Raw genomic sequence first — 21,180 nt, 5'->3', positions numbered from 1 at the left:
TGTTCTACCAAATAGTCTTGGCGTAAGTGGGACATCAGCTGCGCCCTGGGAGTCTTTTAATTAGACAGATTTTCTTTGAATTGGTTGGTATTTATGATAATAGGATTTGACCTGCATCTATAAACCAAGATCAGTAGTATTTTCCCCATGTAACCTGGCTTGTTATTCCTTCAGGACTTATATCTCAACAGAAAATACACAGATTTTACATAATATTTTTCACCCTAGCTATTAATGTGAATAAAGGGAACATTTTACCAGCTAAAATTGTAACCAGCTCTACAAACTAACAAGGGTACATTTGGTGTTGGGTCCTGTGGCAGCAGGGAGTGCTCACCCACCCCATGAGGCATCTGCCTCCCAGACAGAGGGGAGCGACCACCCCACAAAGCACCTGTCTCCCTGCCTGCCCCACCCTTTGCTGTGCCCGGTGTCTCCAGCTCCCCCCAGCCCCCACTGAGCCCAGTGTCTCCAGCCCTGCCCCGCACCCCACCAGCCCCTATGGCAGACAGTGAGCAGCCCCATACGTGTCACTTTCTCCTGCTGCCACCATCCTGACCCGGCACTTACGGTCTGGGATGCAGTCTTGACTCCATTTTAGAACCTGTTGTCCCAGGATGAGAAGCATTGTCTGGGTGAATAATACAGACCAGGGGCGCGGGTGGCTGGCTGTTGCTTTCTTTCTAATCAGAACCACCGGTGTGCTGGGTTTGGTTTGGTCTTTTAAATCCACGGAGTAGAAGCTCGTCAGCAGTGACTCTTCAGCAGGAAGCGCCTCACGAGAACGGGAGGGCCTGTCGGCCTGGAAGCAGGTCCCACCGCCGTCGCAGCAGCGCCCCGAGTCGCGAGTCGACTGGGCTGGGTCAGCCACAGAGGAGAGGCTTGCAGACCAGAGGCTGGTTCTGGGACTCTCGGCACTGTGGTGGATCTTCCCTGGGGACCGTTCCACGCGCAACAGGCCGATTCTAGACCCGGGAGTGAGACGGAAGGACTCCCTGCCCGGAGGCCTGCCGGCTCACAGGGGAGATGAGGAGAAACACAGGGGTCACTGCGGGGCAGAGGGAGCCTTGTGGTCAAGGTGAGGGCGCGGGTGCGGTGCTGGGCGCAGGAGGCCCGTTGGGCGGTAGGCGCATCTGCCTGGAAGGCGGGTGGGGGGGTGGAGGGCCAGCGTGACCCGCAGGCCGCGGTATGGGCAGCTCCGGAGAAGATGGCAGACACAGCCCTGCGGCGACGTGTCCGGTGAGAGGTGCTTTGGGAGGCTCAGGGGTGATGGGAAGTGGTTGGTCTAAAGCTCAGGAGAAAATCACGGGCAGAGAGTGCTTAGATGTGTGACCTAAACCATGGGGAGCAGCAGGGAGCACAGCCCGGGGAGGAGCCGCAGCGGCCAGGGCTCCACCCGGGCCGCCCCTGCAGGGAGCTAGGGCCCGCATCTGGCTGTTACGGTGACGAGCGTCCATCCCAGAGAACCCGGGAGCGGAGGGTCGTGGAGGGGGTGGGGTTGAGAGGCTGGGGCTCCAGCCTGCCTTCCACGGCCCACGTCTCCTGTTTGAGACGGTTCCAGGGCCCAGCGTGGCTCTCGCTGTCTCTCGGCCTCATCCCCCATGGGCGGGCCGACGGTTACAGTCAGGAGACGGGAGAGGCTCGAGCCGGCCTTTCGTTCCTCTGGTTCCTGGTCCTGAGTGTGTGTCCCGCAGGGGCAGCGCAGTCCCAGCCCGGAGCCCCACCGCCGCCTTGGACCGCAGAGCAGGCCTCTTCCCCGGGAGGTCTGGCCTTGACTGCTGCCCGCTTCCCAGTGACAGCAGCGTCTTCGTGTCAGTGCGTCGGCCTCGAGTGGTTGGTTATCAGAGAGAGAGTGTAGCTGTTCAGTCAAATAATAACCCGAAGTGCCCATGGGTTAGAGAGGGCAAGTAGGGATTAGCCTGGATAATCAAAATCTACAAATAATCAAAACCCTGGCTTGAGGGCAGGGGTGTGCTTGAGCTTACTCCTCTGGCGGCCGGCAGCCCCGCAGCCCGAGGGGCCGAGTGAGTGGGCAGCAGGGGCGGATGCTGACGGAGCTCCTCCGGTGCCTGCGCCATGCCGGTCCGCTCCATCCGCACACCGTGCAGACCCAGGACCCGTGCGCATGCGTGTTCCGTGCGGGCCGGGCGCCCCTGACTGGAACCACGAGAACCGGCTCGTGTCCTTGGTCCTTGTCACCTGGCCCGTGAAGGACGCCTGGAGAGGATGCTGTGTCCGTGGGTTCGGGACAGTTTGCGAACGGTGTTTAAGTGCAGAGGGCTTGCCCCGGGTTCTTCGGGGAAACTTTGGTACGTTCGTGTATTTCCTTCTATCAGTACACTTTGTGAGCTCCCAAAAGATCTGTGGGGCTTTCCTGGTGGCTCAGACGGTAAAGAACCTGCCTGCAGTGCAGGAGACCTGTGTTCCATCCCTGCGTCGGGAAGATCCCCTGGAGAAGAGCATGGCAACCCACTCCAGTGGTCTTGCCTGGAGAATCCTCACGGCCAGAGGCGCCTGGAGGGCTACAATCATGGGGTCACAGAGTCAGACACGACTGAGCGACTACGCACAGCACGAGAGATGTGGGAATTCTGGGGAACTGGGAGTGTCCACAAGGGGAAGGTGCCGGCTGGATGGAGTGGAGACTGGGCCCGCGTGACCAGAGGGGCGGCCGGGCTGGATGGAGTGGAGACTGGGCCCGCGTGACCAGAGGGGCGGCCGGGCTGCACCTCTGCCAGCAGGGACACAGAGCTCGTGCAGCGACAGCTGGTCACCTCGTTTCCACCAGCCTCCCATGCGATTCGTCACGATCTGGCAGTGAGAGTTTTCAGAAATGTCTCCAGGAACTGAATGTCAGTCCTGTGTTTCTGGACTCCCTTGGTTTACTTTGCATATGCAGTAAGTACTTGGTAAAGACAAATGCGGTAAAACGCGATGAAGTCAGGTGTGATTGAATACTTTTAAAAGCTGGATTTTGCCTTCAAGTGTTGCCTCCACATCACTGCCCAGAGGACACCCACCGCCTGCGTGTCATGCTCCCGGCGTCGTTCTGACTCAGGCTGTGAGCTGCCAGCCGGCCGCCGCTGCAGGGCCTTGCACTGTGGACGCTTCCTGCCCTGGGGTGCGGGGTGAGCTCGGCCGAGCCTCTGACCATGGGGCTTTCCATAACATCCTGAGCTGGTGTCCCGGCCTGGGCTGGGGCCTGCGACTGTGCTCACGTGTTTCTCCCTGGACTGTGTGGTGGGCACGCAGCCCTCGGCAAGGCGGGCCTGACCCAGCCACCAGCCCTGAGCACAGAGCGTCCCGGGCTGATGGCGGGGGAGCAGAGGAGTGTGAGGCGGCCGCATCCCTGTCGGAGGCGGGGGCTGCGGTACCAGCCCAGGGGCACAGCCGGGCTCGGCCAGGAGCCTGAACAGGGGCACAGCAGGGCAGGACCTGGCCCACACGGATGGCAGCTGTGCAAGAGAAGACGGTCCAGCGGAGACCTGGTGACACCCATCCCCAGCTTTGGGAAGCGCCTGACCCCACCGCTCTCTGCAGAGGGACAGTTTCCCTCCCCACCCCCGCGTGTAGTCCCGGATGCTGGGACAGCCCGGACTCAGGAAGGCCCTGTTCAGAGCTAAAGCCCCCGGGCCGTCGGTTCAGGCTTCCCAGACCCCAAGGCCATATCTGCATGTGGGGAAGGGCTCTCAGAGGCTCGGTGTCGTGTGGACGTTCTCAGATGTGGCCAGGTGTGAGGCGGGCCCTCGTCTGGGCGCGAGGCAGTCGCTGGCTTGGCGCCCGCTGCATCCTCTGCAGGGAGCGCGGAAACAGGCTTTCCCACGGCTCTGGGGTCAGCCCGCTGGTCTCGGCCTGGGCACGTGACGCGGTTCGTCCCTCTCCCTTGGGCCTGGCCTCCAGAGCCACGATTTTATTTTAAACTTGGTCAGAGGAGTTTGGTTTTAATTATCCACCTTCCTGAACTCCCAGTAACTCCAAGCTAAAAGCTTTTGTGGGGATTTTTCTAAGCCAGCCGCTGGTGTTTCAAGAGCCTCTACATTTCACAAATGAAAACCAGCCTGGCCCCGTCCCGTTTCAGGACAGCCTTGTGCGTCCACGGCGCCCGCGGCCCTGGTCTCTTATTAGAAACAGGCCCCGGCCAGTGAGGTCGTTAGGGAGGGTTCGCGAGTTGGCGGGGGGGAGCCAGCTTCTTGGTTTGGGAGCGCTTCTGAGCTGTGGTCTGTCTGGGTCCTCCTCCTTCTACTTTCCATTTTCTGCGTGCCTGCTGCTTTCTGAGCAGCTTGCCGTCTCTGCTGCTGAGGCCCCAAGTTGGGCCATAAAGGCTGCGAGAGCGACTGAGTAGTTTCCCTCCGCCCAGACTCAGCACACAGTCCCATCTCGCGGCGGACAGCGCTGGTCTTCAGTGCCAGCAGAGCAGCGACGTCTCTAACCGGGAGTCCTTCCTGAGACGTGCTGACTCAAGCACGGGCCGCCAGACACCTGTGCTCACCTGTGGCTCTGGAGGGCGGGGGACTCGGGCTGTGTCCAGAGCACGGGCACAAGGACGCCCGGCCTGTCCTCCGAGGGCGTGGCTTAGCTGGGCCTGGGCCCTTGCTGCCCCTGGGGCAGCTCTGGCTCCTCCCCGGGGGCCCTGGGCCCTTCCCCAACTCTCGTGATGTCCTTGACAGGCTAGCCGCCCACTCTCCCAGCCCGCTCCGAGCGCTCCCTGCAGGGACAGGCCCACACTTCCAAATGAGGTGCAGTGACAGGGAGCTGGGCTGAGTGAGTGGCAGCTCCTTTGATCGAGAAACCCAGATTTCTCTCTCCCTAAACATAGCTGGTGTTTTTCCATTAGACGCCAGATTATCTAGGGCATTAAGAAGCCAGGCACAACAGTAGTTTCTGGAATACGATCTCAGCACCAGCACCGTGCCGTCCGAGTCCGGGCTGCATCCCGAGGCCTCTACCCGTCCAGGCCCGCCTGCCCTCGGGGCTCTCAGAAGCCTCCTCGGGCTCGTTGCTGCTGCAGGGAGAGCGCCGTCTCTAGAAACCCCAGGTGTCCCCCTCTGAAGTGGTGCGTGTGTGGCCGAGCTGCCTCGCCTGCACCCAGATCATGTCTCCTGAGACTCACGCTGTCCTCTGAGGGGCCGGTCACTTTCTCGAAACGTGGCTGAGGCTTGTCCTTGCAGGCAGAGGTGAAAAGCCGAGGATCCCACAGGGCTCCAGTGGTCACAGGTTGGGAGGGGTGGAGGAGGGGTCCCGTTCCCTCTGACCCCAGCATCCCCACCTTCTGGTGGGAGTCTGCCCAAGGTGGATCTTGCACCGTGAGAAGCGCGGCCCCTCAGGAGAAGCAGGGGTGTATCCTTCCGGCCCCACAGGCGGCCCCTCGGGGAGCCACAGGCTGTCCTGAGGGCGGCATGGCAGGGCTGGCCCATCGTCTGTGTAGCTTCCTTGGTGGAGGCCACGCCGTGTCCCCGCATGCGATCTGTCCCACCCGAGGACCGCAGGAGCGTGACGGCGGGAACCCACCCCAGTGGGGGGATCACCACCCCTGCCCTGCGAGGAGCGAGTCCCGGACGTGATTCGTGTGCTCTGACGGAGGTGAACTGGCTGAAGCGGACCTGGTGACGCTGAATTTCCTGTCTCCACCGGAGACAGTCCGCGCCGCAGAACTTTAAGCTGGAGACGCGGCTGAAGTCTCACCCGACAGGTCACACTCTTACAGAGAGGGCGTCAGGAACCCCCAAGCAGTAAACCTGTGGGCCACCAGACGGGCCCATCTGCGGACACCCTGCCCAGGGGCTCGGGTTTCTGTAGGAGAGACAGGAAGGGATGGTTTACTGCTCAGAGGCCCGGAATGACCGGGTGCGTGGGGTGGGTGGGAGAGCCTGACTGCCTGGCTGGGCGTGGTCCTGGGGCGTCACCAGGAGGGCGGGGGGCCCTGGGGCGCGTGAGCTGCACCGTCTCCCCGCTGCCTCTCCTAGCCCCGCTCCGTCTGCCCCCCTGCTCAGGCAGGCCTGCTGGCCGCGCTCTCAGTGCCCCCGCTCGGCCTCCCCGCAGGCCCTGTGCAGCGGTCTCCATTCGCTGGGGCCCTTGCTGTCGCCCAGCCCGGGTTTGGCCTCACTTCTCTGGGGTCCGGGCTTGTCCTGACGGGCAGGCCCCGGCCATGAGCCCCCCACCCCGGCACAGCCCCTGGGGGCAGCCTGAGCACCGGCATTCAGGCCAGGCGACACCGCTGGGCTGGGGAAGAGGGGCGGGGCCGGGCCTTACAGAGGTGTCAGGAGGCGTCCGGCCCCAGCTCAGGCCTTGCGGCACCTCCTCCGCAGGCGGTGGGGCGGGTCTTCACTCAGAATGCTCACGTCCAGCTGCAGGTCACCCGGGCCATGGTGCCATTCGTGGAGGAAGGCTGGCTCTCGGCCTGTTGAGGGGGCATCTGCCAGCCGGAGGTCCGGGTGGAGGTCCAGTGGGGCGCTGTGGAAGGCAGAGCTGCTGGGCGTGAGCCCGGGTCAGGCGGGGGTTTCGGGGATGGCGCCTCGCAGCCGGGCCACCAGGTCGGGGCCCACGGCCGCAGTGTGGGGTGCCTTCCCCGGGAAGGCCCAGCCCGGCGGGATCCTGCGCGTCCTGTTCCTCGTCCTCCCGCCTCTGTCTCCCCTTGACGATATTGTTATTAACTCCTCAGAAGAGAAAAATAAATACATCTACAGCGATGGAGGTTTTTTTTGGTTTTTGCCTGAGTTTTTTTATTAGAAAAGTGGAGATAAAGGGTAAAGGTCATCTGTGATCAAAGATAAACATGAGGCAGCCACTCTGTTAACGCTGCTGCTCGCAGTGGCCGTAAGCAGCCGGGCTCCCAGGTGAGGCCTGTGAGCCCTCCTCCCGAGGCCTCAGTGCTTTCTCGCCCTGCTCCTCCCACTGTCCTGGGGGCAAGGGGGCCTCTGCCTGCCCTCTTCTCCCTTCACCAGGGGTCTGGGGGGAGTGGGCACGGTCCTGGGCCTTCACGGAGTAGAGGAGGGCGTCCCTGAGAGCAGGGCTGGGTGTAAATGGAAGGAGATGGGTAGACGGGACACTGAGATGCAGAGAGGCGGCCTGTCAAGGCCTGCGTGGTCCTGGGACGCAGGGCTGTTTGTTGGGGGCTGGTGGTCCCGTCACAGGTCCCTGAACCCCAGCTTAACGCAACGCGCTCCCCCCTCCCCACCCAGCCGCAAGTCTTGAGCGTGCTGGGCATGTGGGGCAGTGCTTTGCTGAGCAGCCTTTCCTCAGCATGGGAAGCTGCACCCCGTCTGCAGCTGTGGAGCTGGGGTGTCTGGTTGGAAAGTACTCTTGGGAATGGAAACAGCCGACATCGGCCCGCGGCTGACACTGATTTCTTGTTTGTCTCCTTTCTGCAGCATGAGCGACTCTCCAGGTAAGGCCCTCCCTGCACCACACCCGTGAGTAAACGCTTGCCTGCACCGCCGCCTGCCTCAGCCTCTTTGTGTCCTCTCTTCTCTCCTTGTCCCCCGCACAACCCCTCCATCCACATCACGCTGCGTCCTGCCTCCACCTCGGTTCCCTGGGCTTGGGGGGCGTGAGCGTCCCGACAGACAGACGGCTGGACGGACAGTCTCAGCAGGAAGCAGCCGGGCCCCGAGGGAGGTGCTGATGGCGCTCGGGGCAGAGGGGTGGCCGGCCAGACCCGTGGTTCTGGGTCAGGGGCCCCAGCCCTCTCCCTGTACCCAGATGGGCCCAGGGGAAGTTTGTCCAGTGAGCTAAAGCCCTGAAAACTTGAAGAAGCCTGTCAGAGTTTGGGGAGGGGTCCTCTGTAACTTTTCACTGAGTACCTAAGGGCAGACTTGGTCTTCCTGAAGAACGAAGTGAAAGAGTGGAGACCGTCGGTCCCCAGGTTTGTGGTCCCTCTGATGAACCTGAGAGGGACGGGTGCGTGGTTACGGGAGGCGTGGGGCGGATCCATCCGTGATGGAGCCGCTGCTTCCTAGTTGATAGACCCTAACATTTACACGCTAGCACGTGTTCTCCCCTCGCGTGTCCTCTCGCCAGCACCAGCTGAGGGTAAATCTAATTTCCCTCTAACCCTAAAGAAAATTAATTTTGCAGATTGGTGGAAAGAAGCGCTTTACTCCATTAATTTCTTGTGAACTCTGTTACATTATAATGCCATTTATGAAAATAAATTTCCCTGCCAACTTCAAAATGTGCTGTAAAACTAGCGAGTAGAATGGTGAGGGGCTCAGAATCGGGGGAACCGGCCCACAGTCCCCAAGTCACACGTGACTTTCTGGCTTCCTCTCATCACACAAGATGCAGATTTCTGCTAGTAAAGAGACAGAAGTGGGGAAAACGTTTCTTGCAGCTTGCGTTAGTTCTAAGGCTTCCCTGGTGGCTCAGCTGGTAAAGAATCCACCTGAAACACAGGAGACCCTGGTTTGATTCCTGGGTTGGGAAGATCTGCCGGAGAAAGGAATGGCTACCCACGGTAGTATTCCGGCCTGGAGAATTCCACAGACTGTATGGTCCATGGGGTCTCAGAGAGTTGACACAACTGAGCAACTTTGACGTCCGTTTTAAAAGCCCTACTGTATGTAGGATGCTCAGTGTATTTACTTCTTGACCAAACAGTTCCGCTGCTAAAATTTTATGCTAAGAAAGTAACTGAACAGATAGACCCAGCCTTACAGACAGGTCAGCGTGCGCCTTGGAGAAGGAAGTGTCGTCCCGCTCCAGTATTCTCGCTTGTAGAATCTCATGGATAGAGGAGCCTGGCGAGTTACCGTCCCTGGGGTCGCAAAGTCAGACGCGACCTAAGTGCCTTAGCATTGACGGTGTGGGCCTTTCAGTAATGGATTAAGCGCTCACGTAGCCATACAGTGGAAATCTCCACAATCATCTCTTTTTTTTTTTTTTACTGAGGGAGACCTGTCCTTACATACGTGTGGGGAGAAGAGGAGGGGCAGACACGGAAAGTGTTCCCCGACTTTGTTTACAGAAGTGTCTGTTCCTGCCTCCGCGTCTAACATCCTGCAGGAACACGGAGTAAGCTGTTGACAGAGACTGTCCTGGGGCAGGGCTTGGGGTGACTTTCACTCTCTGTTGAGGCACTCGAGACCCGCGCTTAAGTTGCTCAAGCAGTACCGCTTTTATAGTCAGGAAAGTCAGTGAACAGATTTCTGTTTACAGAAGGTGATTTTTTTAAGTGTAAGAAGAAAAAGAACGCTGCTGTAGGACGCAGCCCCCTCTGAGGACAGGGCGGCCCTCTGTGCCCCGCGTCTGCTGGCGCCTGGGTCCCACCCACCTCCGGGCAGTGGCCGCAGGACAGGGCCACAGGCAGATGGTCCGGAGCCGGGCCTTCACGCGTCCTGGTTCAGGGTGGAGCCCGGCAGGGCCAGTCTGTCTGTGGCCTTCCGTAGGCTGCATTTTAGCTTGGAAACAGCAAAGCCCCAGACAAAGAGGAACACTGTTAGGGATCCGCTCAGTCTGTGATCCACTCTCGGACCAGCCAGCTCTGGAACGAAGCCACCGTCCACTCCAAGCATGCAGCCCCTACACACTGTGAAGTCCTGTCCCGGGCACGGCCACCCCCCTGTGGCGTCCAGAGGAGGGGGTGGACGTTGAGCTCGCCTGCCCTGTGCCCTCCTCGCCCGCCCATGCCCGCCTCGCCCACCCCGCAAGGAGCACCAAGCCCACGTGTTTTTGACTTGATTGGAATCGTTTTGTAAGAGCCTCTGAGATCCAAGAAACTTGCTTTTATTTTTTTTTTTTCTTCCAATTTTATTTTATTTTTAAACTTTACATAATTGTATTAGTTTTGCCAAATATCAAAATGAATCTTGCTTTTAAAAGCACTCTCTCGAGGGAAGGTATTTACCCCGAAGCTAGTGTGAAAAGCTCTGAGATTTCAGCCGGCACAAGCGTCTAAACCGCCGACTCGCAGCCCACTGCGTACTGGGTGCGGGCTGGCCCCTGCCCCGGCGGGCGTGCCCTGTGGCACTCAGCACCTCTGGGGAAAATGTCCGCTGCCCTTTAGCGTCTCCCCCTACACCTTGCTGTTCTCGGAACCAGCTTCCCCTTCCCTGTGTCTCCCACAGGCTGGAATCTGGAGGCAGTGACGCATCCACCGAGCGGGCCTCAGCCAGAGCCCGCCGGGAGGCCCGTGAGGCCCGCCTGGCCACCCTGAGCAGCCGCACGGAGGAGGACGGCGGCAGGGACTACAGGAAGGTGGGCTCTGCCCCCAGCCCGCCCCACTCGGGACAGCCCTGCAGGGCGCCTGGGTCGCCCCTCTCCGCCGGCCACTGTTTCTTGTACAGTAAAAATGTCCCTGAATCGGGTGCTTAGAGGCGTGGGAAGCAGCAAGGACTGAGACTTGTGGAAGGGAGAGCAAAGCCGTTTGCTTTCCATGAGCCCTGTGAGCGCCAGCCACACGCTGCTCGGTCGCGGTCAGTAAGAATACTCTGGTTTGAGGGTTTATGTTATTTCACAGCTCATTTCCTTCACTTCTTGCAGAAGAGAACCCAGCTCAAGGGGCTGGCTCGAAACCCTTCCTGTGCACGGGGTGCCAGGAAGAACTTTTTTGTTACCAAAACGTTTGTCTTGTTACGCAGAACTTGGCTAAAATGGGTACACACACAAGGGCGGCTCCAGCGTCAAGCCTCTTTGGTACGGGAACCAGGTTTTTACACCACAGACCCACAGTGTTGCATCCGCTCTGTCCCCTGCCCTGGGAGCAGCGCTGATGGCAACAGGGGAGCGCCGTCTTTGTGTTCGGTCCCTTGGACCTCACGGTTCCAGCAGCAGGAGACCTGTCCCCAGCTGCCCACTCGGTGGGGACCTGACTCCTCTCTCCCTCCCCAGCTCTACGAGAGTGCCCTGACCGAGAACCAGAAGCTGAAGACAAAACTTCAGGAGGCCCAGCTCGAGCTAGCAGATGTGAAGTCCAAGCTTGAGAAGATGGCCCAGGTGAGGTGGGGAGAGGAGAACCAGGCTTGGGTGCGGCAGCGAGGCGGTCAGGATGGCCCTCCCCAGAGATGAGAGGTGGGCTTCACCTGCCACGGGTCATTGCTGGGTCAGTGGGAAGCCGCCTGGAGGCCTGGCGGGGAGAGTTTTGAGTCTGCCCGGGAGGCCCAGGTGGAGGCCAGAGCCGGCTGTTGGCTGTGCCCCAGGATGGCCTGAAAGCAGAGACGGAAATGCTGGACCTGAGCAGTGAGCACGTTGGGGGGACAGTGTCCCCCTAACCCTGGGCGAGCAGGGCTGCCAGCGCCCGGGGGGCCAGGGAGGGGGCCGGTCCCGGGGGGGCCTGCCCCGAGGGCTTTCTGGACAGCTCCGCAGTGCAGAGCCGCCTGTCCTGGGAGCTGCCCTTCATCCTCACCCTGGAAGGGCCCTGCCTGCTCATGGCAGCCAAAGCTGACTTTGTCCTGAAGGGGCTGCGGGCTGGCCACGCAGGCCTGGGCTGCACGGGTCAGAGGCCGGGGGCGTCCGGTGAGGAGCCCCGCCCCCATTCCGTCTGCAGAAGCTCCGACGGTGCCTCTTTGACCTCCGAGTCTTGCCTTCATGGCACGGTGCCCCACAGGCTGGGATGGTGACGGTGTGGCGGCTGTTGAAGACAAGCTCAGCCTCTGCGTCCCTGGGGAAGCGTGGACTTTTTAGCCAACTGCTGTACTGGGTGTGTCGGAATATGCTTTGTTTTGCCAAATTCGAGTTACTGAAATTCAGAAGAAATGCTGGCGCTGCAAGCCAGGCCTCTGCTCTTTACCAAAAACGGACTGTTCAGTGGACAGCGAGGGGGAGGCCCGTCGGCCCCACACATCTGTGTGCAGACGGTTACCACATGGACACACGGCGTGTTTGCAGGGAAGGCCCACCCGAACTCGGAGGGCTTAGAGTTAAACCAAGGCAAAACAGAACGAGTCTTTTGCCCGAGAAGCTAGTTCAGCTCTCCCAGTGCAGGTGAAGTAGCTGTGAAATGGCTCCCGTGGCCCTGGCTCAGGGAGGAGGACCGGGGAGTAGCTGCCCTGCCCCTTCTCTTCTCCTGCTTCTCCATGGAGGGAGCGGCCGACAGCCGTGCCCTTCAGAGACACTGGCGAGAGCTTCGGACAGGAGCCTGAAATCCCAGGTCTCTGCCGGTTCCGGCCAGTGCTTCACTGAGAAAAGAAGCCTTCTCAAGAACGCCAGCGTGCTTTCTGTATTTATTCAGTGTTTCTGTGCCTGGTACTCAGCATAAGCAGTCACTTTGTCGTCATCAACGGTCTATCGGTCATAAGATATTCTGCCTGGTTCTGAAGTGCTGAGAGCAGAAGGGGCCTGGGGGCGTCCCCATGCCCCATGGAGGAATCCAGCCTTGAAGCTGCTCTGCTTTTCAGCTGTGGTGGCTGAATCTTTTTAGCTCCTCTCCAAATTATGTATTAAAAGTAGAGGCTCCCCTGGTGGCTCAGAGGTAAAGAATCTGCCTACCAGTGCAGGAGACATGGGTTTGGTCCCTGGTCCTCAAAGATCCCACATGCTGAGGAGCAGCTAAGCCCACGCTCCACAACCTGGAGCCCGAGCCACGTGCCTAGAGCCCACGCTCGCCGAGAGAAGCCACCGCAGTGCGGCGCCTGTGCCCTGCAGCTGGAGAGCAGCCTGCACAGCAGCGAAGACCCAGCACAGCCAGCGTAAAGAAAGGAAGCGGCAGAGGGCAGCGCGCAGTGCAGCCCCTCCCTCGTCCAAATGGGATCGCACCCGAGTCAGGCCCAGTGCAGAAAGCAGGAGGCCCTGCGCACAGCAGGCAGGTCTGTGGACGGACTGAGACCTCAGGGACTCCAGCCCGCCCACCGTGCACACCACCGCCTTTGTCCCCAGAACAGAGGGAGCAGAGCAGAAGGGCCGCTCAGGGCGGCTGGCGCTCCGGCCTTTACGGGGGAGGCACCTCCATTCCCTCTGGCCCGAGATTCCAGAGAGGGCAGGGGGCGCGGTGCAGGGCAGGACGGGAGGCCTTGAAGCGTGTTTGTATCTCCATGTATATTTGTGTGTGTGTGTGGGGGGGGTGTTGTGGGGGTGTTGTGTGTATATGGTGGATGTGTGTATATGAGGTGTGTGTGTATTTGTGTGGGTGTGTATGTGATGAGTGTGTGTTGTGTGCGAGTGTGTGGTGAATGTGTGCATGTGTGATGTGTGTGTTGTGGGTGTGTAATGAATGTGTTTGTATTTAGTGTGTGTTGTGTATGTGGTGAGTGTGTGGGCATGTGTGGCAGTGTGTGGTATGTGGTGAATGTGTGTGTGTGTACAGATGGCGTGTTTCTCTGTGTTTTGTGTATGCACGTCGTGTATGTCTGATGTGTGTATGTGGTGAATGTGTATATGTGTAGTCTGTTTTGTGGGTGTGTGGTGAATGAGTGTGTATGTAGTGTGTGTTGGATGTGTGTTGTGTGTGGTGGTGTCTGTGTATGTACATGTGTGTGTGTACATGTGTGTGTGTACATGTGTGTGATAAATGTGGGCGCATCCTCTGTGTGTACATGTAGTGTGTGTTGTGTGTATACATGTACTGTGTGGTGTGCACGTGCGTGTAGTGTGCACGTGCGTGTAGTGTGCATATAGTGTGTTGTGTGTAGGCGTGTTGTGTGTGGTGGATGTATCTGTACATGTGGTGTGTACATGTGGGTGTGTGTGATGTGTGGGTGTGTTGCTTGTGTGTGTACGTGTTGTGTGTGGTGTGTGTAAAAATGTAGTGTGTGTGTAGTGTGGGTGGTGGGTGTGTGTATGTGTAGTGTCTGTGGGTGTGGTGTGTGTATATACATGTATGTGTGTACATGTGTGTGTGTTAGGGAGTGTTGTGTGTGTGATGTGGGTGTCGTATGTGTGTGTGTGTGTTGTGTGTGCGTGTAGGGTGTGTGTTGTTTGGTGTGTTTGTGTGTGTATGTGTGTACACGTGTGTGTTGGGAAGTGTCGTATATGTAATGTGGGTGTCTTATGTGTGTGTGTGTGTTGTGGATGTGTGTTGTGTGTGTGTTGTGTGCATGGTGTGTGTGTGTTGTGTTGTGTGTGCATGTAGTGTGTGTGTGGTGTGTGTGTACATGTGTATGTGGTGTGGGTGCGTGTTTTGTGTGTGCGTGTTGTGTTTGGTGTGTTTGTGTGTGTAGTGTGCGTGTGGTGTGTGCGTGTAGTGTGTGTGTTGTGTTTGGTGTGTTGTGTGTGCATGTAGTGTGTGTGTTGTTTGGTGTGTTGTGGGTCTGTGTTGTGTCTGGTGTGTTGTGTGTGTGGTGACGATGCAGCCGTGTCCCTGCCGTGTCATATTTCCGGGGGCCCTGCCCCCCCCCCCCCCCCCCTGGTGGGAATTCTGTGAAACCAGGAGTGGCGGTGAAGTGCGTCTCAGTCGTGTCAGGACCCGTGTGCAGGGCTTGCTGTGTGACCGCCTGGAGCCCCGCCACCCCGTGGGCGGCCGGTGGGGGCTGGACGAGACAAGTCTCTGGCCCTGAGACCCCCAGTAACAACTGTGTTCCTTCCTTCCTTCCTTTTGCACCAACAGAAGCAAGACAAGGTCCCTGACCGGTCATCGGCGCTGGAGACGGAGAAGCGGGTGCGTGTGCACTGGGGGGCAGGGCTTCGGCACGGCCGGCCCAGTGCGTGCCGTCCTCTCTGCCTCCGGGCGGCAGTTTGGTTGCTGGTCCCGGGGCAGCCTCTGAGCTCAGGGCAGGGGTCCAGGGGGCCGCTGGCATCGCTGGGGCAGGTGGAGCTGTGCAGACTCCGCTGCCTGAAGAGTGCTTGCCCCAGCGCACGCGCCCTCCCGCCCCGCTGAACAGAAGGGGAGCTTTCGGCAGCGCCCTGGAGTGAAGGCTAAGGACCGAACGTGAGCGGACAGTCCGCTCATTCTGACCGAGGAGAGGGGGCTTCTCAGTCAGCTGCTGACTCCTCCCGAGCACACTCAGGATCTTTCTGGGGGTCGACATTCTTGGGTTGGGAAAAGTCAGATGTACTGATGACCTCCAATGTCGCCTTGACCTGGAGTATAAAATACGTTCCCATCTCTCCTGTTACCGTGTTTAATTTGGAAGGCAGATCCGTTTTACATTTAGGTCCTGGCTAAGCGGGGCCGGGGGGACAGCTTCTTGACTGCCTTGGAGTCCATCAGTACTCAGTGTCTTGCTCTGTTGAACAGGAGAGGCGGGCCCTGGAGCGGAAGATGTCGGAGATGGAAGAGGAGATGAAGGTATGGAGAGGCTTACCTGTGGGCGGCCACGGGGGCTCGTGAGGGGTGTGCACAGTGTGGGTGAGGGGAGCCTGGGCTCGACCCTCAGCCCCTTGGAACGGACGTGGCCTTTGGGCCAAGGGGACGTCTAACTGGCTGGGGCAAACCTGAGCTGAACCTGGAGGGTTTCCTCTGAGGGCTTCACCCAAGGGGCTGGACAAGAGGACAAACCCTGAGGACGGGCCGCAGGTGGGGCCCTCCGCCTGGAACGTTCGGTGGGTCTAGGGACCTGCAGCGACCATCCCCACCATCAGCCCTCAGGCCCTGGGAGTTGCACTCATGGGCACAGGATGGGGGGGCGGGGCAGGGCACGGCAGCGTCGGATCTGGGCGTTGGGGCGACAGTGAGGGGGCTGCACACTCGTGTGAAACACACTCAGGCTTCCAGCCTGGGAGCCAGAGGCACCGCGCTGTGAGCTGAGCCCTTTGTGGGAGACTGTTCCTTGTTCCCATGGTCTGAAAAGGTTGGTTATTTACTGAAAAAACTTGCCCAGGGCCTGACAATGTCAAAACTCACGTGCGGTCCGGTGCCAGGAGTCGCGTCGGTCTACACGGCTCCAGCACGGGAGGCACGCGCGCGGCAGGCTCAGCATCCCAGGGTGGATGGACGGGCCACGCTGCTGGGCAGTTTCGGGCAGGGCCCACCTATGTCTGCAGCCGGGCCGCCTCTCCTGAGGGCGTGGAGCCTGCGCTCCCCAGCTGCTGGTTTTGGACGCTCTGCCCGGCGCTCCAAGCGTGCCCCCCACACAGGCAGCACGTCCGTGCGCCGGTCCGCAGGGTGGCCTTGCTTCCTCGGGGCTCCTCTGTGTTTGCCACCCTTGAGCTACACTGTGGCTGCTATCAGGGTGCTCCTTAGGAAACAGGCCAGTGCGTAGGAGAGCGTGGACACAGCCCGAGCTGGGACCCTGTAAACAGGGCCTTCAGGAGCCCGGGCCTCATCCGCTCCAGGCCAGGCTGCCCTCTGGTCTGCTTGGCCTGCGTGGGGGGAGCCGCTGGGCCGCTCCCGCCCGTGTGGGAGCCCTCAGGCCGCAGCGCAGGCAGGTGGCTCTGTCTCCTCCTCTCCCCCTGTGGCTCCCTCAGCTGGGTCACAGGCCTTCTCTTCTCTGCATCGAGGTCAGGCACACGGGGCGGTGCCCCACGAGGCCCGGATTCTGTGCCGCGGGTGGGGCCTGTGTCTGCACCCCGGGCAGCAGGCATGCTGACCGGAACCTGGCTTTTCATGCGGCCAGCCCGTTCTCCCGGCCAGCCGCAGACCCTGGTCACACCTGCGCCCAGGGGACTGTTCGGTGTATACAGAAGCTCAGGCCCTGCAGGCGTGGTCGCAGGAAGCAGGAGGGGCTCAAGGACAGATGGGGCTGGGGCTGGTTTCCTGACTCTGGACCCTGAGGTGGGCTGGCCTACCTCCCCCCTCCCCCCTCACCCCTCCCCCATCTCACACCCTCCCCTCCCCCACCCCCTCACTCCCCACCCCTCCATCTCCTCACCCCTCCCCCATCTCACCCCCACCTTCTCCACCTTCACCCGTCCCCCATCTCATATTCTCCCCTCCCCGACTTCCTCACCCCTCCCCTCCCCCACTTCCTCACCCCTCCCCTCCCCCACTTCCTCACCCCTCCTCTCCCCCACTTCCTCACCCCCATCTCCTCCCTCCTCATCCCTCCCCCATCTCCTCACCCCCTCACCCTCCCCCATCTCACCCTTCCCAATCTCATCCCCTTCCTCCCCTCCCCTCACCCCCTCATCCCCTTTGCTCCCCTCCCCTCCCCTCCCCCAGGTGCTGGTATGGGAGGCCCTGCAGCCCATCCTTGTGGATACTGCTCTTGGAGTTTTGTTTTCCTGCTCTGGAAGCGTCCCTGGCTGACCCTGGCCCCCTGCTCGGCTGCTCCGTGCCACGCCTGTTCTTAGCCCTGCCCCTGCGGACTGCCCTGCCCCGACAGCTACATTCTTCCGCTCGACCCGCCTGTGCTCCCAGGTTCTGAGAGTTGTTCTCCTAGTTGAACGCCACTCTAGGAGGCAAGGACCATTTCATGGAGGGACCGTGATCACTGAAAGCGCCAGTCCCATCAGCCCCAGGGAAGGGGCAGCGCTCTGGACTGTCCCCGGGTCCTTGCGCCTGGCCCCACGCGCTGCACCGTAACCCCACTCACCCGCTCGTTGAGAGGACCCCCTGGCCTGGCCCTTCTGGGCTCCTGGGAACCGCGGGCCACCCTCCTGCTTCCCAGGCGGCTAGTCTCCGGCTGTGGGTCCAGGGTCGGCCGTCTGTCTGTGTGTTTCTTTTTCACCGTTTCCCCTTCATGCTGCTGCTTGTTTTCTTCTTTCTCTCCTGGAAACTATAGCCTTCCTCAGCTTCCATTTCTGTCCTTTCCCTCTGGTGCCTGGCGACCTGTCTGTAGTCATGTAACCCGCAGGTCATCGTATCCGTCCGTGGAGTCCATTCTCTCCCTCCCAGAGCCGATGGTCCCAGCTTCAGGCTCAGAGGTCTGGCAGGAAGGACTGGGCCGGGCAGGAGCCTGTTTATCGCTGGCTGTAGTCCTTCACGGGACGGCTGTGCGCGCTCCCCTGCTCCATCCGCTGTGCTGTGGGGTGACCACTGGACGGGCCTGGCGCTGGCCGCTTGTCCACTTTCTGGGACGAGGCCTCGGCCTCGGCACAGCCATGCTCCCAGGACTCCACCCTGGCTTCCGGGCAGCAGAGCAGGCCTTGCTGCCACAGGAGCGCCTCCCACAGGCCTTGCTCCATTGAAAATGAAACATAAGTGAGGTAGTAGAGATTCAGAGAGGAGACGAATGGGAGTCAGGAGCCAAGTTCAGGGGAGGACGTGAGGAGAGGGGAGCAGGGCAGCCCCGGACACCGGCCCCCAGCCCCCCGTGCCACAGCCAGCCCCCAGGCTCACCCCTGCCACAGCCAGCCCCCAGCCCCGCCTGCCACAGCCAGCCCCCAGCGCCCCCTGCCTACCCCCTGTCTTCTGCCTTGCCTTCCTTGCATGCAGACTAAAAGCAGAAACAGAAAGTCATGTGACTTCTTTGTCCCACTTTTCTCTTTTCTGGCCTGTCCTGTCTGTCTGTCCGTCCGTGTCTCACTCTCTGCAGAACCTCCACCAGCTAAAACAGATTCAGACCTTGAAGCACATGAATGAGCAGCTGCAGGCCGAGAACCGGGCTCTGACCCGGGTTGTGGCCAGACTCTCGGAGGCCGTCGAGGGCTCGGACCCCCAGGGGCTCTAGTCCTCCCCTCCTCCTCTCCAGGCACGTTCCCTCTGTTGTCGGCCTCGGGCTCTGCACTCGCCCCCAGAGCCTACGCGTGTGGGGTCCATGAAGGTTGGTGGTCTGCAGGCGCAGGGCAGGGGCCTGGCCTGGGCCCTGTTGAGACTCTTCCCTCAAGGTGGCCACGCAGGTCCGCGCGGGTCCTGGCCTGTGTGTGAACACCACGTGTTTCTAGTGGGAGGAGGGGGGCTCTCGGTCAGCTGTGCCCCCAGTGCAGCCTGTTCCCTGCAGCAGTCAGGTTGGGCCTGGGGTGCTGTGACCAAGGGCAGGGGCTGCGGGCTCCAGACCCCTGGAGCTGGATTCCACGTGCTGCTCAGCCTCCGAGTCTGAGGTCCGGGGTGTCTAGAGCTCCCTGCTTGTTCAGTGTGCAGCCAGGCGAGAACCAGGCCCCGGGCCCTGCCCAGAGCGAGCGCTGGGCAGGGGCTCTGAGCCTGCTCCTCTCCCGCCAGCTGCTGCGCTGGGTCTTGCCTTCTTCTCCCGTGTTGCGGGCCGTGCCCTCTTGCCTATCACAGGTCTGGGTCTGGGGCAGGGACCCTCCTACGGCCAGGCCCTCCCTGACGGGGCCACAGGCAGGTGGCCGTGAGCGGTCACCAGAGGACCAGGAAACTCGTGCGCTGGACTCAGAGCTGCTCCCTCACGCAGTCTGAGGCCCGACTCACAGTCGGCACGTTTCCCACCAAGGTGGCCTGAGCTGTCCTCACTGCTCTGCGGTTTCACTCTCTGAAACGAGTTTTTAATTTCCAGCAACAATCTAATCAGTCCCAACTGAGGCTTGCTGTGCCTCTGGGTCAATAGCTGGCAGCTTGCACCCGCTGGGTCTGAACCCCCTACCCCCGTTCCCGTCAGGCACACTGGGGTCCCCCTGCCGGCCGAGCAGCCCCTGGCCTCCTGGGAAGGTGCGTGAGGGCCACGCTCCACTCAGGGAGATCAGCCCTTGACTTGGGGTGAACTAGGGGCCCCAAAAGATGGCCCAGTTTTCTCATTCCCCCTCTGGTGCGGAAGATCCTGGGCCTGGTTGGGGCTGGGGACCGCGGAGCTGGTGGAGGTCTGTGCAGGCCCGTGCCAAGCTCTCTGCTTACAAGTTCTCGTTCCGTGAGAAACCAGTCACTGTTCTTGTGGGAAGAACCGAGTCAGAAGAAGCGACCCGCCCCAGGTCACTGGGAGAGTGTGGGGCAGGCGACCTCTGCCGTCTGAGCGCCAGCCTCTCCCGGTCCTTTCCGACGGCCCCAGACTGTCAGCAGGAGCTCAGGCGGCTGAGAAAGTGCCTCGACCTAGTTTTCCCAAAGAATCGAGTCTTAACCTGGAAGTGAATCTCCCGAGAGTCGAGGCCGTTTTTGGACGTGTTTTCAAAGACAGCGGTTCAGACCCAATCTGAGAGCTGCCAGTGGTGACACGGCCATACCCACGTGGAGCTGCTTCCCGTCCAGAGCCCGCTGTGGGAACTCGGCCCGGGCGTCTGCTGGCGGCCTGGGAAGGCACGTCAGAGGGCCTCTCCCAGCCTCTCGGCCCAGGCGTCTGAGCAGTTGAGGCTGAGGGTGGGCAGGGAGGCCGTCTGGGCTCTGATGGGGCTTTGGGGGCATCACAGGGCTCAGAGGACTGCCCTGCTCTGGTGTTTCTGGATCAGCGCCCTCCTACATGCCATGCCACGGCTGTGGGCCCCTCAGAGTCCCTACTTTGTGGGGCACCAGGGCAGGGATGGGCCTTTCTAGATACAAAGTGGTAAACCCAGAGAAGAGAGCCAGGTGCCTGACGTGGCCCGGCTTCTGGACCCGCACCTGCAGCGTCAGCATTCCTGGGAGGGGCTGTGTGTGGACAGCGATGCTGGGCTCCTGTCCACACCTGTGGCCGTGAGGTTGGCTGTGTCCCAGCCCCTGAGGCCGTCCTGACGCTCCAGACACCCTCTGTCCTCTGGGTGCCAGTGCTTCTATCTGCGGTCCACACACGTTTGTCTGCAACTTAACCTGCTTCATCCATAAGGGGCTGAGGGGACAGTTCCATCCTTTCCAGGAATCTGACTGGCCCCTGAGTGTTACTAGCAGAGCCAGACCTGGAATTAGCCCCAGGAACATGGCCCCATGGGGACTTAGGCCTGAACGACTGAGCAGAGGACATTGGCCCTGAAGGGATGGGAGTAGAGATTTGGTCGCCCTCGAGGTGAACGAGTTCTCTCTCGGACCAGTGCCTGCAGCTGGCTCACACACCAGCCGCGTTCTTGCGGGGCCGTCAGGGCGCTCGGACCCCACGCCTCCCTTGGGAGCGCCCTGCCTGGGCTGGGGGCCACTGCTCCCTTCGTCCCACAGGTCAAGCAGCGGGGTGTGAGGGTCCTGGGCTGACGGAACAGCGCACCCGCCTCCCACGGCAGTCCCGGCCCGGTGCTGGGGCTGATGAGGCCACGTGCGCCGCGACCCCAGGGGCCTCAGTGGTCCCATCCCCGGGCTGCAGCAGCGGGACCCGCACATCGTCCCGTGGATGTGAGCGGAGGCCTGGGCTGTGCCCCCGCCCCCCGCCGCCCCCATCGCCCTCCGAACATCCCTGGGTCCCCAGCACATGCGCTGCTCCAGTCTCTCCAACCAAAGTGCTCCCGGGGAGGACACAGGAAGCAGTCACTCGCCCAGGAAGGGGAGAGGGTGTGCCCGCCGCAGGGTTGGGAGATGGCGCTGGTCACCCTCACACAGAGGCCTGGTGCGGGCCACGCCAGGCCTCACGCTTCTTCCTCCGCCCTGCA

The 21,180-nt window shown here is 60.9% G+C and overlaps 1 protein-coding gene across 7 annotated transcripts in view; it reads left to right on the top strand.

Annotated features, from left to right (window-relative positions):
• The window catches only part of PPP1R12B (protein phosphatase 1 regulatory subunit 12B), a 167,884-nt gene that overhangs the window by 142,382 nt on the left and 4,322 nt on the right, over positions 1 to 21,180 (top strand). For 6 of the 7 annotated variants that reach the window (XM_061381770.1, XM_061381764.1, XM_061381767.1 and 3 more), the window contains 6 exons: positions 7,368 to 7,384; positions 10,062 to 10,191; positions 10,825 to 10,929; positions 14,474 to 14,524; positions 15,104 to 15,154; positions 18,282 to 21,175. In XM_061381770.1, coding sequence (XP_061237754.1) covers positions 7,368 to 7,384; positions 10,062 to 10,191; positions 10,825 to 10,929; positions 14,474 to 14,524; positions 15,104 to 15,154; positions 18,282 to 18,416 — 489 coding nt within the window. In that variant the 3' untranslated portion in view covers positions 18,417 to 21,175. Of the gene's footprint in view, positions 1 to 7,367; positions 7,385 to 10,061; positions 10,192 to 10,824; positions 10,930 to 14,473; positions 14,525 to 15,103; positions 15,155 to 18,281; positions 21,176 to 21,180 lie in introns of those variants that run through there. The other variant, XM_061381763.1, reaches the window with a different exon arrangement.

Source organism: Bos javanicus, chromosome 16 (genome assembly GCF_032452875.1).
Source record: "Bos javanicus breed banteng chromosome 16, ARS-OSU_banteng_1.0, whole genome shotgun sequence".
Classification (NCBI taxonomy): domain Eukaryota; kingdom Metazoa; phylum Chordata; class Mammalia; order Artiodactyla; family Bovidae; genus Bos; species Bos javanicus.
This window is presented reverse-complemented; position numbering and strand designations above follow the sequence as displayed.